The sequence below is a fragment of the Adiantum capillus-veneris genome, chromosome 2, assembly GCF_014529385.1.
Source record: "Adiantum capillus-veneris isolate H3 chromosome 2, ASM1452938v2, whole genome shotgun sequence".
Taxonomy (NCBI): Eukaryota; Viridiplantae; Streptophyta; class Polypodiopsida; order Polypodiales; family Pteridaceae; genus Adiantum; species Adiantum capillus-veneris.
In genome coordinates, this window is record NC_140932.1 from 104,053,606 (window position 1) to 104,070,346 (window position 16,741).

The 16,741-nt window shown below is 41.3% G+C and overlaps 1 protein-coding gene across 1 annotated transcript; it reads right to left on the reverse strand.

Annotated features, from left to right (window-relative positions):
• Positions 1 to 12,070: 12,070 nt before the first annotated feature.
• On the reverse strand, positions 12,071 to 14,582 carry LOC147463313 (uncharacterized). Its single transcript, XM_086488014.1, has 5 exons — positions 14,241 to 14,582; positions 13,207 to 13,313; positions 12,615 to 12,943; positions 12,431 to 12,527; positions 12,071 to 12,230 (listed from the first exon to the last, which is right to left on the reverse strand). Exons 1-5 carry the CDS (start codon positions 14,580 to 14,582, stop codon positions 12,086 to 12,088), a joined length of 1,020 nt encoding a protein of 339 aa, XP_086344140.1. The 3' UTR covers positions 12,071 to 12,085.
• Positions 14,583 to 16,741: the final 2,159 nt, after the last annotated feature.

Genomic DNA, 16,741 nt, shown 5'->3' on the forward strand with positions numbered 1-16,741 from the left:
TGTCAAGTTTACTGCCGGTGGCAAGGCCACCTCCTCTCTCCAAGAGGGAATCTTTGGGCATCTTTTGGCAGAGGCAGCTTGCGGCGCTCTAGAAGTGTCCTCGGGTGGAGTGGGAGCTCAACATTGTTGCAAGCACGGTCAAGAACATTAGTGTGGCAAGGAAACTCTATTTCTAGCTGATGCAAAGTGAGCACATCTCTCTATATGAAGCAACGCTTCTGTTAAGTATGGAGTCTCATTTACTCCTTGTAATTTTCTTCATTTAAAACACACATAAGGCCCCCATTATGAAGAGAGACCATCGTGTGTAAAGAAAAATCACTCACTTGAAACCAAAATTTTCACGGCCTGTCTCGAGCAATATTATGGTCGGAAAACGATCGATCATTTGGCCGGTTGGTCGGTGGTCAGAAGTCAATGGCCGGTGGCTGGTGGTTAATTTTCAAAAGCGGACTTGTCTTCTCAAGGGTGGCCACACATAGGCGGATTTAGGGGTCCGATTTGGACTTGTCTACACAAGGGCGGCTACACATGGCTACCTCTCATGAGAGAGGGAAGCCCTTTTGGCCTATTAAAGGAGTCCATTTCTACACACATTTCATAGTGAGAAGTTGATGCAACAAGGTGGGTATGAGGTGGTGAGAGTGAAGCAAGGTGGGAGCTCTATTAAGGGTATAATCCCTTTGTAACCTACTTCCTGTTTGAAGTACTAAAGCCATTAAGTGACTGCTTTCTCATGGATGTAGCCCACATTGGGTGAACCATGTGTATTGTGTGTGCTCTCTCTCTCTCTCTCTCTACTCTATAATATCTCGTGTGTGAGAATTTCTATCTCTCCATTAAGTAATCTACTCAAATATCTATTTAGCTATGTCATATTTCCTAACAACTGGTATCAGAGCAAGGTTTGCTCTTAGCTAAATTATATCAAGGAAAGGATTCCTTGAATTGAGTGGGAATAATGGCAGAGGAAGGGAAGATCAAGGTCGAAAAGTTCAACGGCAAAAAACTACCAACATTGGAAGATGCAAATTGAAGACTATCTCACCAGAAGGATCTTTATTTGCCACTAGCCCGGTCTTACAAAGAAGCCCGCAACAATGGAAAACAAAGCATGGATTGTCCTTGACCAAAAGGAATTAGGAACAATCCGGCTAAGCTTGGCGTCAACAATGGCCTTTAACATTTCAGAGATGAAGACCACGGAGGACTTGAGAAGTCACTTGATGGCCTCTACGAGAAACCATCGGCATCCAATAAGGTATTTCTCATGAAGCGCTCATTCAATCTAAAGATGGAAGAGAATGGTTTATTTGCAGAACACCTAAATGACTTTAACACCAATATAAGTCAACTTTGATTGGGGAAAATCAATTTCGATGAAGAAGTGCGAGCTCTTCTTATACTATCGTTTCTACCTATAGTTGGGACAACCTTGTGATGGTTGTAAGTAATTTTATCTCTGGCACAAATACTCTTAAGTTTGATGATGTTGTGGGTGTTCTCCTAAGCGAGGAAATGTGAAAGAGAAGCACTAGGAAATCATCAAGTGTTGCACTATCAATGGAAACAAGAGGAAGGCCTAAGGAGAGGTTCAAAAACCAAAAGGGTCATGATCGCTCAAGACGGAGCAAGTCGCGCACAAAGTCAGTTCTTGAATGTTGGAACTGCGGCAAGAAGGGTCACGTAAAGAAGGATTGCTAGTCTGAGAAGAAGAAGGAGTCAAAGTCTCAAGACAACAAACGTAGGCCAATGTGGCAGGTAAAGTAGAGCAAGATGCTCTAATTCTCTCATTAGACAATGTATCTAATTCCTGGATAGTGGATTTCTGGGCTTCATTCCATGCAACACCACACAAGCAACATTTTCAATATTACATCAAAGGTAATGTTGGGTATGTATACTTGGGAGATGATGAAGCTTGTGAAATTATTGGCAAAGGTACAGTTTGTGTCAAAACTGCTAACAGAAATGAATGGAAGCTTAAAGATGTTAGGCATGTTCCTTTTCTTTGCAAAAAAATTGATCTCTACAGGATAATTGGACGATGAAGGTCACAACATTGCATTCGAAAACAAGCATTGGAAGATCTCAAAGGGATCTTTGGTGGTTGCCAAAGGAGAAAAGGTTGGTACACTTTATTTGTGTATTGTTAGCACGCAACCTTCAACTTGTGCAATGGCTATAGAAGTTGATAGTGACTATCGGCTTGGGCATATGAGTGCCAAAGAAATGCAAATCCTTCAATCAAAGAAGCTTCTACCAGGTTTAAAAGAAGTGGACTTAGAGTTCTGTGAAGATTGTGTTTATGGTAAACAAAAGAGGGTAAAATTTCAAAAAACAGGAAATGAAAGAAAAAAATAAAAAACTTGAGTTGGTTCATTCTGATGTTTGGGGTCTTGCAAGTACACCATCACTTGGTGGCTCATTGTACAATGTAACATTCATAGACGATGCAACTAGGAAAACATGGGTTTATATAGTGAAGAATAAATCGATGTGTTTTTCATATTTCAAAGATGGAAAGCCTTTGTGGAGAATGAAGCAGATACCAAGGTTAAATGCTTCAGATCCGACAATGGAGGTGAATATTGCAGCCAAGCTTTTGAAAGCTTTTGTGCTAGCAATGGCTTTCGGAAGAAAAAGACAACCCCAAGGACACCTCAACTAAATGGGATCTTGGAAAGGATGAACGTAACAATCATGGAGTGAGCATGAAGCATGCGGCTACATGTCAGCCTGTCGCTTGAGCTTTGGGTGGAAGCAGTAAGTACGTATGTGTACTTAACGGCAACCGGTCACCTTCAACGACATTGGATGGGGAAGTTCCAGAGGAGGCATGGACACGTAAACTGGTGAATTATTCATTCCTCAAAGTGTTTGGGTGTGAGTATTTCATGCACATAGATAGAAGCATAAGATCAAAGCTAGATGCAAAATCCAAAAAGTGTTTCTTCATTGGCTATGGAGAAGGTGACTTTGGGTATCGCCTATGGAATCCTGAAGATGGTAAAATCTTTAGAAGTAGGGATGTCATTTTCAACAAACAAAATATGTACAAAGACTACTTGGAAAGAAAACAAACAAAAGAAACAGGTGATGAGTACATGGAGCTTGAGGATAGTGAAGACTTAAAGAGTACAAACGATGACAACATGCAACAACGTCAACCAAATGAGGAGCCTCAACCTATTCCCCGAAGATCCACAAGAGCAAGTAGACCTCTAGAAAGGTTTGTTCCTTCCTTCAACCATCTCTTGATCTCAGATTGTGGAGAGCCAGAATCATACGAAGAAGCTATGCATCACGAATCCGAGGAAGAATGGATAAAGAGCATGCAAGTGGAGATGGACTCATTACATCGCAACCAAACATGGGAGTTGGTTGAGTTGCCTAAAGGTAAGCGGGCACTTGAGAAAAAATGGGTGTACAAGATAAAGGAAGAAAAAGGTGGGAAGAAAAGGTACAAGTCTAGCTTGTGGTAAAAGGGTTTTCTCAAAAGAAAGGTATTGACTTCAATGAAATATTTTCTCATGTTGTAAAATTGAACTCAATTAGGCTTGTCTTAAGCCTTGTGGTTGCTCATGATTTTATCTCGAGCAAATGGATTTAAATACGGCATTCCCTCATGGTGACTTAGAGGAAAAAATTTACATGCTTCAACCAAAGGGGTATGAGGTAATGGGTAAGGAGAAAATGGTTTGCGGATCAAAGAAGAGCTTGTATGATTTACAGCAAGGATCAAGACAATGGTACTTGAAGTTTGATCAATGGATTTTGGATCATGGATTCAAAATGTGCAACTCAGCTCATTGCATCTACACGACGAATTTGGGAGATGGCAAGTTCATCATCCTATTGTTGTATGTTGATGGCATGTTGATTGCAAGTGCTAACATGCAGGACATCAAAGACCTAAAAGAGGAGCTGTCTAAATCTTTTTCAATGAAAGATTTAAGTGCTGCAAAGAGGATACTTGGTATGAAGATATCAAGGGATAGGACGAAATAGACGACAAAGCTACCTCAGGAGGATTACATCAAGAAGATTTGCAATGCAAAATGCAAAAACGATTACTACACCTTTGGCTGGTCACTTTAAACTAACCAAGGATATGTGTCTAAAGACACAAGAGGAGATAGCCTATATGTCTAAAGTTCCATATACTGCAGCGGTAGGTTCTCTAATGCATGCTATGGTATGGACAAGGCCAGACATTGCACATGCAGTGGGAGTTGTAAGTAGGTTCATGGACAACCCAAGTAAAGAGCACTAGCAAGAAGCTGTGAAGTGGATACTTAGGTATCTGAAAGGGACAACCACAAATGCTTTGTATTTTGGAGGAACTGATATTTTTCTTCAAGGGTATGATGATGCACATATGGCAGGTGACAAAGATACTCGAAGGAGCACTACTGGCTATGTCTTCACGGTTGGAGGCACAGCAATAAACTGGGCTTCAAAGCTGCAGAAAGTGGTCTCATTTTCTACCACAAAAGGAGAGTATGTAGCAATGACAGAGGCAAGCAAAGAAATTATGTGGCTTCACGAATTCTTATAAGAGCTTCGATTCAAATAATACAATTGTGTTTTGTACAGTGATAGCCAAAGTGCTATCCATCTTGCGATGAATTCAACCTTTCATTCAAGGACAAAGCACATTGAGGTGAGATATCACTTCATACACACTCTTTAGAGACAGCTAAAGCTAGGAAATGTGCATACAAGTGAAAATATTGCATACATGTTTACAAAGGTGGTCAACAAGGCGAAGTTGAAGCATTCAAGGATAAGAAGCCAGGATGGAAAGCAGTCACAGGTTTGGTGTGGAGATCAGTCTCCAAGTGGGAGATTGTTAAGTATGGAGCTTGATTTACCCCTTGTAATTTTTTGTATTAAAAACACACATTTGTAAGGCCCCCGTTATGAGGAGAAGCCATCGTGCGTGAAGAAAAATCACTCGCCGAAAACCAAAATTTTCACGGCTTGTTTCGAGCAATATTATGACCGAACATCGGTCGAAAAGTGGTCGAAAAACGTCCGGTTGTTTGGCCGGTTGGCCGGTGGCCGATTTTCAAAAGCGGACTTTTTTTCCTAAGGGTGGCCACACATGGGCGGATTTAGGGGTCCGATTTGGACTTGTCTACACAAGGGTAGCTACACATGGCTACCTCTCATGAGAGAGGGCGGCCCTTTTTGGCCTATTAATGGAGGCCATTTCTACACACATTTCATAGTGTGAAGTTGATGCAACAAGGTGGGTGTGAGGTGGTGAGAGTGAAGCAAGGCGGGAGCTCTATTAAGGGTATATATAATCCCTTTGTAGTCTACTTCTTGTTTGAAGTATTAAAGCCATTAAGTGGCTGCTTTCTCGTGGATGTAGCCCACATTGGGTGAACCACGTATATTGTGTGTGCTCTCTCTCTCTCTACTCTATAATCTCTCGTGTGTGAAAATTTCTCTCTCTCCATTAAGTAAGCTACTCAAATATCTATTTAGCTACCTCATATTTCCTAAGAGCTTCTGTGTAGATGTGCAAACTCATGCTCAAAGCAAGTAGGCTTTCTTTCAATTGAACATGAGCACTGCAAGAAAGAAGTTGTGCTTGGCTTTTCCTGGGACGATGTGTATGCCAAATATGGTGTTCTTTCCAGAAGCACAAAATGTTATTGAGCAGATTCTTGTAGGGAATGTCGCCTCTTAAAATGCATTGATTGCGGAATGTGCCAAACATCAGCAAAGCCAGCAAGCTCTAGACTATTTTCGGCTGTTGTGAAGCAAGCACGTCTCTCTATATGAAGCAAGCGCATCTCTCTAGATGCAATCACATATGCTTGCATCTTGAAGGCATGTCACACGTGTTGTAGATGCAATCATCTATGCTTGCATCTTGAAGGCATGTAGCGTATTAGAAGATCCTAAGATGGGAAAAAGGTCTAGGCTATTTTCAACGAATGTAAAGCAAGAGCATATCTCTTCAAGTGCATTGATTGCGGGATATGCCCAATAGGGATAGGGCCAAGAAGATTTAGTTGGCTATTTCCAACATGAGAGACAAGGATATTTCTTTTAATGTAATCACCTATGCTTGCATCTTGAAAACACTTGGCACTACATAGGAGCAACAATCACATATGCTAGAAGTGGTGCTCCTGAGAAAGCACATAAGGTGCTTGAGCAACGTTTTGCCCATAATATTGTCTCTTGAAATGCATTGATTGTTGCATATGCTCAATACAAAAACTATGGGCTTTCTCCAGTGAATGCAAAGAGAGGGAATTTCTCTAGATGCAATCACCTATGCTTGCATCTTGAAGGCATGTGATACTTTGCATAATCGGGAGCTCTCTAGCTCGACATATCATTGGCTAGTTTTTTCATCTGATTCTGTAGTAGACAAGTCATTTGCATATTTGAAAACCATGGACCTCATACATCATAAATGGCCACTCAGTACCCCACAGCTATTGCAAATGACTAGTGCTAGACTCAAAGCGTACTTTGATTCTAGCTGTTATGAAAAACGACAAAGCTTTGTTATGAAATAGCATTGTACTTGGATAGGTGCAAATACTCACAAATTGTTCTAATTTAGATCTTATTTGTACCCTACTTAATTTTCATACCTTTCTGATGTTATTATGTTTCATTGCAATCAACATATAAAGAAGCTTGGAGACAACTCATGTACATTTACAAACACAAGATATTTGAGTGAGTGGTGAGTAAGAAGAACTACCACATTCTACTCTTGATTGTTGAGAATGCATTGAAATGAACACACCAAAATTTGCACACTGCCGTGGGAATGGCACGTTCCCTCGTATTATAAAAGTTGGGGACGATTGTGCAAACTCCCCCATGCAAGGACACTTGCATGTTTTCTTTTTTTCCTGTAAGTAAAGAATGGAAGAACACATAAAAATAATGAGATTCCATTCAGCTTCTTCAAAACTATATTACTATTTATCTAACCTTTTGTATATGTTTTTTTGCAAGGCACACCAGAACAAGCATCCATCTTCCATCTCTACCCAGTCACAACACCCATAGGAACGATATTAAGCACTAGGTACATAGTTGTCTCACATGCTTCTATTATTTGTTGCTTGCACATGACTAGTATGTGAATGTCACAATGTTCCTATCATAGTGAAGCTAAACGCATATAGATTGAATCTAAAGTCTTCTCTAGCATTGTAAAGAGTGAGACAGAGAGACAGTTTGTTGGCAGTGGGAGGCAAGTTACAGAATTTCATTAGCAATAGTTCCATGCATTTCTTAGAGCATATTTGGATTGCCATATACGTTTGGCCATGTTTATACATAGCCATAGATGGCTTCTTAGAGAAATCTCTCAGTGTTACCATGTACATGTGGTAGTGATGTGTGTGAACACACTTAGGACCGACGGGGCATTTTTTCCCTCACTAGGAGGTTTTGCAAGATACGCCCATCACTCTAAGGCTATCTCATCTTTCCATTGCACACTAAGTAACACACTCTCTATTGTGAGCCTTGAGCTTCCTTCAACTTCTCCAAGCTGTGTGTGTTTTATGGCAACCCTATTTTCAACAATTGGTATCACAGCAGGTTGCGTCCTCTTTAGCTTAGTCGCCAACAGCTCTAGCTCACGTATGCTCACTTTCTCAAATTTCTGTGAGCTTTGGTGAGCGTCAGTAGGTCGACAAATACTTCAAGATAGCTCATAGAGCTGGGTCTGCTCAAATTTTTGATTTGGGCTTATTTCGGCCTTCGTTTCCACTACAAGCAATATTGCACATGCTATTTTGTCATTTTATACAAAAATTTTGTCATTTTTGTTTTCTACATAACAAGTCCCTTGTATTCTTCTACAGTTTGTGCTATATAGCATGTGTTGTTCCCGCTTTATTTTTCCTCTTTCTGGGCAGTTTTCACATCAAGTCTAGGCATTCTCCATGGCTGACAACAACACACATGTGTTCAAGATGTTTGCTATTGAGGACAGATTGGATGGGAACACCTATGTGGGCTTACATGATGCAACATGTTCTTGTGTCAAAGGGCGTTTGGAACATTGTGCAGGGCATTGATGTACGTCATGGTTCTATGAATGCAAGCAATATTGAGGATGCTGCAGGTTTTGTTGGCAAGATTGTTGTTGTTTGAATTGTTTAGCCTACTATTGAGCAAGCTCATTGGGATGTAAGAGATGCGTAGGCTCATGCATTGATTGCATTTTTAGTGAAGTGCACTATTACTCCTCACGTTTGTTCTGCAAAATTTGCAAAACAGGCTTGGGATATTTTGGCTGGTCTTTATGCAAGTCACGATGAGGCTAAAAAGTTGCATTGCTCCATAGAGAGCTGGAGTCAAAGATTATGCATGAGGAAGATGAAATGGACTTTTCTTGGCTAGTGTCAAGGATATAAATGAGCAACTTATTTCTACAGTCGAAGTCATTTCTGACAGTTCCCTTGTGCAAACTGTTATTGATGCCTTGCCAGATTCTTACCAGACTTTTGCTAGTACTTGGAGACTTATGAAACCCTAAAGTTGTCAAGTTTGATGCATTATGCACATTGTTGTTGCAAGAGTCGCTTTTTAAGAAAAAAATGGGGCTAAACAACGTGCAGTTGAACATGCCTTTATTGCTGCTCAAAGAAAAAGTAGAAACAGTAATGCATCCACTTCTCATGGTTCTTCTGCGAGTGAAAAGGCACATGTTCCTAATTTTTTTGCTGGAAACACTTCGTCTCAAAATTCTGGTGAAAAGGGAAAAAAGAAGATGCGTTTCCAGTATTGTAAAGCTAATGAACACTTGATCAAGCACTGTCCTAAGTTGAAGGCAAAAGAGGATAAGAAAAAGAGGTTGGTTCCACTACAAATACAGCTATTGTTGAGTCTTCTGTGAAAGGAGATTGTGATGCTGATGTTGATACAGAATGGGCTTTTAGTGAAGAGTGCACTTATGATCCTTCAGCCCATGATGCATGTATGTCAATTTTGTTGCAGATGCTCATGTGTGGTACTTTGACAATGGTGCTACAAAGCACATTACGCTTCATTGTGACTTGTTTACCTCTCTCGAGGATGTCCCTCATAGGAATACAGTCACTTGTGCAAACAATGCCTCTTATCCGGTTAAGGAAGTTGAAAAGATTGTGCTTACTGTTGTAAATTGTAATTCTTTCACACTTGTTGATGCATTATATTTACTTGGGATCAAGAAGAATCTTTTGTCTGTATCTGCACTTGCTAGACTTGGTCTTGTAGTTAAATTTGTGGATGACAGATGTATAGTACATGATCTCAGTTTTAGTGATGAAATTGTTGCATCCGGCATTTTATGTCGTGGGTTGTATAAGCTTACTTTATATGATAGTGTGGGTAGAATTTTGCAAATGCAGTGATTTTGCAATGGGAGTGGTTAGCAGATTGATATCAGTTCTTGGCAGAAAGCATTGGAAAGCAATGAAACACATTTTGACACATCCAAAAAGTACGGCAGATAAGTGCTTACGCTTTTGGAATAGTGATGCATCCATTGTGGATTACACGGGTGCGAATTATGCAGGTTGTGTAGATAGTCAAAGATCTAAATGTGACTATTTTTCTCTTTGCTGGAGCAACCATGTCATGGAGATCATGTCTCCAAAATTGTACATCATCTTCCACCACAAAGATAGAGTACCAAAGTATGTGGCAGTTTCTGATGCTAGCAAAGAAGTTGTGTGGTTAGTTTGCCTAGTGGGAGATCTTGGTATTATTCACTCTCCATTGTTGGAATGTGATAATCGGAGTACGATTACATTGGCAAATAACCCATGTTTTACCTTAAGTCAAAAGTCATAGGAGTCCATTATCGTGTGATACATGCCATATTGACTAGCAAGCACATTGAGCTACTCAAGGTTCACAAGGATGAAACCTTGCAGATGCTCTCACGAAGAGTCTACCTTCGAAAGTGGTTATGCAAGCAAGCTTCAAGATTTGTAATCTACTTCCAAACGTCCATGCCTATCCTTGATCAATATAACCAATCCATGGGACAGTGTCAACTCTCCCTCATACTTCTGCATGACACTTTTGTGTGATGCACACTATTTGATGTGCAGTGTTTCTGTTTTGCTTATTGCATGGCGCACAAGTTTAACTTCGCATGTTGTTCAATTGTAGCTCAACAATAGTGGAGTCATGAGCATTCCAACCTCGGACGATATCACTGCGTGTTCTCCAGGTCCCTAGTACATTTTAATCTTTAAAATGCCATTGCTTGTTGTCCACCGGTTTACAACATAATCTCTTACTTATTGTATTTTTTTCAATCACATCTTAGAGCCGGATCTCGCATGGCCCTAGTGGTTTTAGTGAATTTAAGTGTAAACATATTGATTTTGGAATTCCATTGATATTTTGAAATTATGACATCATTGGCTGCATGATGTGATGTTTCCATAGTTTCACTCAACTTTTTCAACGTGATGTCCTTCATTTGAGGAGTATCCAATGAAACTCAAATTTTGATTGGTTAGTCTCAAAAAAGCAAAGCTAATACTCACTTTTTTGAGAGTATTAAGAATATCACTAGAATTCAGGGTCATGTTCCCTTGAATTTGCTAAAACAATAACTAGTGAGTGACTATAGCATAATGCATTTCAATTAGTTTCACTATAACCGCAAACCTCATGCAAGACTCCACTCTTAACATCATTGCCAAAAAAAAACCTACCAAGGCCATTGTGGCCATAAATCAACCACAAAAATGAGTCCGACAATGAATATTGATGCAAATAAATCAACACCACCAATCAATCTTTTTGTTGCCAATGGGAAACAATCAAGAGACATTACATGGCATTGCATGGTGACTACTTATAATATATGGCCGACTTACAACTTACAAGTGATAAGAGTTGCAAATAAACCAATGCAATCAATCGATCTTTTCACTACAAATGGACAACAATTATGAGACGCCACATGGTAACAACCTATATATGACTGACTTGGTGATGCAAAGAGGTGCTATGCGAGAGCAAGAGCAACGCATAGCTAATAGCCACCAAGCCATGGTAAGGTGAGTGTCGAACATTCATGTAAGGTGGTGGCGATTTTAATGGCATTACATTTTGTAAGTCACAATCAGCTTGGTGTTACTTCGGTAACCGCAGTATGTTATTCTATTCATATCCAAGATGTTTCCAGATTCTCTACTTTCCTCTGGGCTCTCAGGGAAAACAAGGTATAGGCTCTTTACAAAAAGAAGAAGCTAGTGTTGAACCCACACTCACATGCGCTTCAGTCGACACCTTCAACAGGAAGTTACTAAAGCATAGAAACTCTCTCTCTCTCTCTCTCTCTCTCTCTCTCTCTCTCTCTCTGCCTGCCTAGGACTCGTAATCTGTTGCAAGGCCGCTTCACCCCTCCCCTTCCCTTCGTGTTCGCCAAAGGATCTTCCTCTATTCTCTCTAATAAACCAATAAAGCTGATTGGGTACCCTCATGCATTTTGTAAATTGCAACAAATGAAAATTTACAATTTCGTGCAATGCGGCCAAAGATTAGTCCATGTGACCTAAATCTTTGTTGTCAACTAAGTACCCACATCGTATGCTTTTCAATCTCAATCTCTACCATGTGTAACCACGTCATTGGGGCTCTCTTTATTTGTATCCCAAATTTTTATTTACACTGAAATTTTCTTCCTTAATGTTAGCAAAGCAAGACTCGCTACAACTAGGAACTAAAAGTTCTACTCTTCCCTTCATGTGCTATTAACATACAACGGTAGAATTCATCCCCGAAAAATGAAACTCAAAAACAGAGTTACTACCAATAACCTTTGCAATGAAGCAGATCGAAACTGCTTGCCAACGTTACTCTTAATACGGCTACAAAAGTCAGAGCAGGAAGACAACTCTAAGCAGTGAGGGAATTAGCAAGTTACAATCTGGTTAGAATGAAGTAGTAGCACTTCTTGCTGGCATAAAACTCACCATCTTGCAACTAGCTACTGAAACCCTTCTCTGTAAGAAACGAACTCAAAATAGTCAAATAATACTGGAAAAGATATGCCCACATGCTCACTACGAAATAACAATCAAAAGCGGAATTTGTTACCTAACTGGAAATGGCCTCCCTGACCATGCCAGATTCCATTGAACAGATCGGAAATATATTGTGGAGAAATTAATAATACAAGCACCTTTAATGAGACACCCTCAATGCTGACACTGGAAAAGATACTACAACATGTATAACTGACATTAAAATAAATGAAATATTATATCACAAACAAAAGATTGAACTCCCTTCAGGCCTCCATAGCAAGAAAGGCACACCTCTTACGGGCATGGGGAACAAGCACCGTAAATCTGAGTCAGTGAAACCTATGTCTTTTCTCTAATTTATGGCAACGGAGGTATATTTACGAGTTCATTTGTACTGCAATTCAGGAAGAATAGATAAGGAGGCTATTGGTGTCTTTAAGGCCAGGGACCAACTCAAAATGATCCTCCGCATGTAGAGACAAAATCTTTGTGCTGCAAAAGAAAGATGTAACAAACAAATGGAGTTCCTCTACTCTGTGGTTCCATCGCCCTTGACCTCAGAATTCTTTGCAGCCTTACCTCCTTTGAGGCCCGAAAAGACACTTCTCACAGACTGGGTGATAGAGTGAATAAGGCCCTTCCCTTGCTGCGGTGGACTAGGGTCCACATTCTCATGTACAACCCCAGTGGGAACTTCCACCTTCTCTTCACCCCCAGGCTGCTGAATAGATCTCTGATCAACAGCTGGTACCACATACACTCCATCACCTGGGCTCTTCTGAGCTTCTTTCTCAGCAATGTTTACTTCCCGTGAGCTAGAATCCTGCGAAGGCTTCTCTTCCTCTACTTTTGTAACCTCAGAAGTCTCTTTGGCACTTCCATTAAGTTCTCCAGCCACATCCTTAGCACTACAATTTACAGACAGAAGACTTACAAGCCTTACTTGCAGAAAATGCTTTTACTTGAAACTTGATTGATCCAAATGAACGCCCAGATAACTAAATTTAGGAGAAGGAAACGGCTGGGAAGGAACCTTTGTAGCAATCAGTCACAAAATGGTATAGAGCTTAGGTAGATTCTTTGGCAGGAAGAAAAACAAGCAATGAACAGAGAAAGGATGAAAAGGAAACTGCCAGCATGAAAAACCACTATTCTGAAGTGCTGCAAGTACCTGATCTTTCCAGCCTCGCTGACACCATCCACATACTCATTCACTGCATCAGATATAACTCCAGCCTTTTCTTGCAGGCTTAGGCCTGCCACTTCTCCTTCAAGGGCCTGCAAGAGGACCAAAAAGAATGTAAAAATCCTACAAATGCTCAGATTGTTCAGATTACTTGATAAGCGCACAAGAGGGCATAAAAGGATCCATTAGGTGCAAAATTAAAGGTTTCCCACATACACCCCACTACCTTAAAATAAGAAGTCGAGAAAAACAAACAGTTTCTTTGGTAATACAACAAATCTGGAACAGAAACAAACCACTCGCACGTATAATATACATCACCTACACATCTGCGAACTAACATCTATGTAAAGAGAAATTGTGAGTAAGGTCAAAAGAGAACAAAAGAAACGGGCACTGCAACAAGAAGCTTAGCCACATGATGAACAGCCAAATGGTTTTTTTAAAAAAAGATCCACTACTAATGGGGAAACAACTGCCAAAGAAGAAAAAACAAACACTTCAGCAAAAAAACAGCGATTAAAGAATCAAACAGTCTCAGGATCAAAATTCCTCCTCATTGATCCAGAATATAACGACGCAAAATAAGTAAAAATTGCTACAAGCGCATGGAGAAATCAGATCAGGGCACAATAGACAGGCTTCCTGATGGAGAACGATTTAGATATTGTCCATGCAGCATACTTCTTGAAGACAAAGACCATGTGGCACAAACAGGAAACGTCTTAAGCACAAAAGCAAGTAGCATCAAGTCCATAAGCTGTAGCTCAAACAAAGTGTACCGCATCATCGACGTATGTAAGAAAGAAAAGAACACAAACGCAACTCTGATGCATTAGATCTAGAGATGCTCCTTTGTTTTTCCTAAAGGACAAAAGGCCAAGAATGGCAAAGAATGGAGGATGGCTACAGAAGAAAAACCGATATTAGCAGTGAAAGCCGTCCGAAAGAAGGGAGGCTGCAAGAACCCGGGAGGACATGCGAGCAGACGGAAATCAAAGAACGAGAAGAAAAGTTACCTTTGTCTGCTCCTGACTTGAGACGACCTCGGACGCCATGGGAGCTGAAGCTACAAGGGACGATGTGTAAAGAGTGGGAGTTCGAGCAAGAGCGAGAGAGTGAGGGGGAGAAGGAGATGGGAGGGTGTGTGTGAACGTATATCTGTCTAGAGACTCAAATGTGGGTATCGCAAAAGTTTTCCCTCCCCACTTTAAGACGTTTGAGCGCCAAGTGTCAGCCAGCCGACACGCAGCTTCTTTTGCAAATCGTTTCGTGCCACGTAGTAGCTTTGTGTCACTTATTAATTGGTTACGTTGGTCAGAGACCTCTGCCTCCCCAATTTGTAGAGATTCGACCAACATGGCAGCAAGGCCACGGCCCACAACTAAAGAGGGAGCAAGATTTATATTAGTTGTTTTTGAGTCACGATTTAAGCGAGGCATGGCGACTCTTCCATAAGCACTCTCACCCACCAGTCATCACTTCTACTGAGGTATGGGGTCAGTATGCGTCATCCCTCCACACAATCTCGAGGCAGCCACCTCTTCCAGATCCGCCACATCCATGCCCACACACATGTGCTTTCTTTATCGCCAATATGGTAAAGAAAGCCATTCATAGGATGAAGACCAGGATCACGATGGCCTGGTAGCAAAGCATTTTATACATGCGAGAGATCTACTTGCAAAGCTTCTACGAGTGATGTTCGATCGTGCGATGTGCAAGGGCCTACCTGATACTTGGAGTTTTTCCACTATCGTACCTATCTTCAAGTCAGGGGACCCTATGGAGGCTAGGAACTATCACACTATCATGATTGGACACACATTGGCACGGTTGTACGCATCCATCCTCAAGCAGCAGTTGAGTAGATGGGCAGAGACAAAGGGTGTACGGAAGTAGGACAGGCGGGTTTCAGGAAAGGTTTCTCTACTGTTGATCATATTCTGATACTCAGAGCCATTATAGAGAGGGGAGATCGTGTGGGAGACAGCTCTATTGTTGCTTTGTGGATTTCCACAAAGCCTTCAATATAGTGCCCAGAGCTAGATTGATGCGCAGACTACATGAGATGGGGTTACCCAAAGAATTGATTTGGGGAATCACGGCTCTATACAAGTTTGTAATGGGGCATGTACGCACTCCAAAGGGAATTTCTGATTTGATTCATTCTACTATTGGGGTGAAACAGGGCTGCCCACTATCCCCTACACTATTTGGCATGCATGTGGATGAGGTTGCTGACTACATTGAGAGGGATGGTGATAGAGGAGCAAAATTGGCAAGGACATGGATCCCACTATTGTTATATGCTAATGATATTGTGTTGATTTCTGACTCTCGAAGGGGATGCAACGTCATTTAGATTCTTTATACACATTTGCTCATGATAGTGGATTGTCTGTTAACTTGGGGAAAACCCAAGGTTATGGTGTTTAACATCACACCACAGTGGGTCAGGAGGTCAGCACCCATTTTTACATATGGCCAGGATACGGTGGAGTATATAGATGCATACACCTATCTTGGGGTCTTCTTCAGTGGACCGGTGTTTTCATTGAGGAGAGCAACAAAGACTAGATTGACAAGAGCTTATGCAGCCTTGGGAGGATTGGAGAAGATGTGTTCGTAGGTTCAGTTTCAAGAACCTCGAACAAAGCTATGGCTTTTTGACACTCTAGTGGCTTCACCTATGCTTTATGGGGTTCAGATTTAGGGACCCTCAGTGGACCACCATGGCAGACCTGGTAGCACTAATGGATGGAGATGTATGGAGAGGCCTCTAGTCTCTACGATCTCTCGACTGATTCGGGTTAAGGCCTCAGTGCCACATGAGATTATTCGAGTCGAGCTAGCTGCCCCCCTCTCGTAGTTGAGGCCCTTATTAGATCGGTTTCCTTCATGCATAATCTATGTTACCTCCCCAGAGACTAATATGCTCGGCTAGCCCTTGAGTCATCCCGACAACTACTGCTACAGGGGGACACAACATGCTGGTTTCAGTCACATGGCTTCAACATGGATAGATTGCCTCCATTCCATTACTCCTTAGATGTGTTGGGGTGGTAAAGCCCATTTGTGTCGCGCCTAAGTGTTGGGCGGCCGGAGACTATCGAGAACTAACACTGACCATTCATTCTACATAAAAGAATAAGCACTCATAAACCTAACACTGTTGTGTTTGGAGTCCACCCAAACCTGTGTCTCCTCTCTTCTCCATTGCTGCACACACACACACACACACGCTCCCGCATGCGCTCTTTAACTGGTATCAGAGCTCAGGGATTGGGAGCACCATTGGAGCTTAGTGGGGAGGCAAGCGGAGAAGCAGCAAAAACTGCAGCACGTTTTTGCAGATCTATTTTGGTGTACCAAAACGTCTTCATTCAAGCCGATTCCCTGCGCAGTTGACCAATTTTTCATCCTCTTCAACTTTGCAGAAGAAAGTTTTCTCAAAATCTTCACCAATTTTGAGATACGTCACTCAGACTGCATGTAGGTCATGAAGTAGAAGCTGCAG

Excerpts from the sequence above, each read along its gene's own strand:
- LOC147463313 (XM_086488014.1), bottom strand. The coding sequence starts at position 14,582 with ATGTTGGTCGAATCTCTACAAATTGGGGAGGCAGAGGTCTCTGACCAA. Across the intron at positions 12,944-13,206 it reads AGCGAGGCTGGAAAGATCAG|TGCTAAGGATGTGGCTGGAG; the intron begins GTACTTGCAGCA and ends TGTAAATTGTAG. Across the intron at positions 12,231-12,430 it reads TCTATTCTTCCTGAATTGCA|TATCTTTTCCAGTGTCAGCA; the intron begins GTACAAATGAAC and ends TACATGTTGTAG.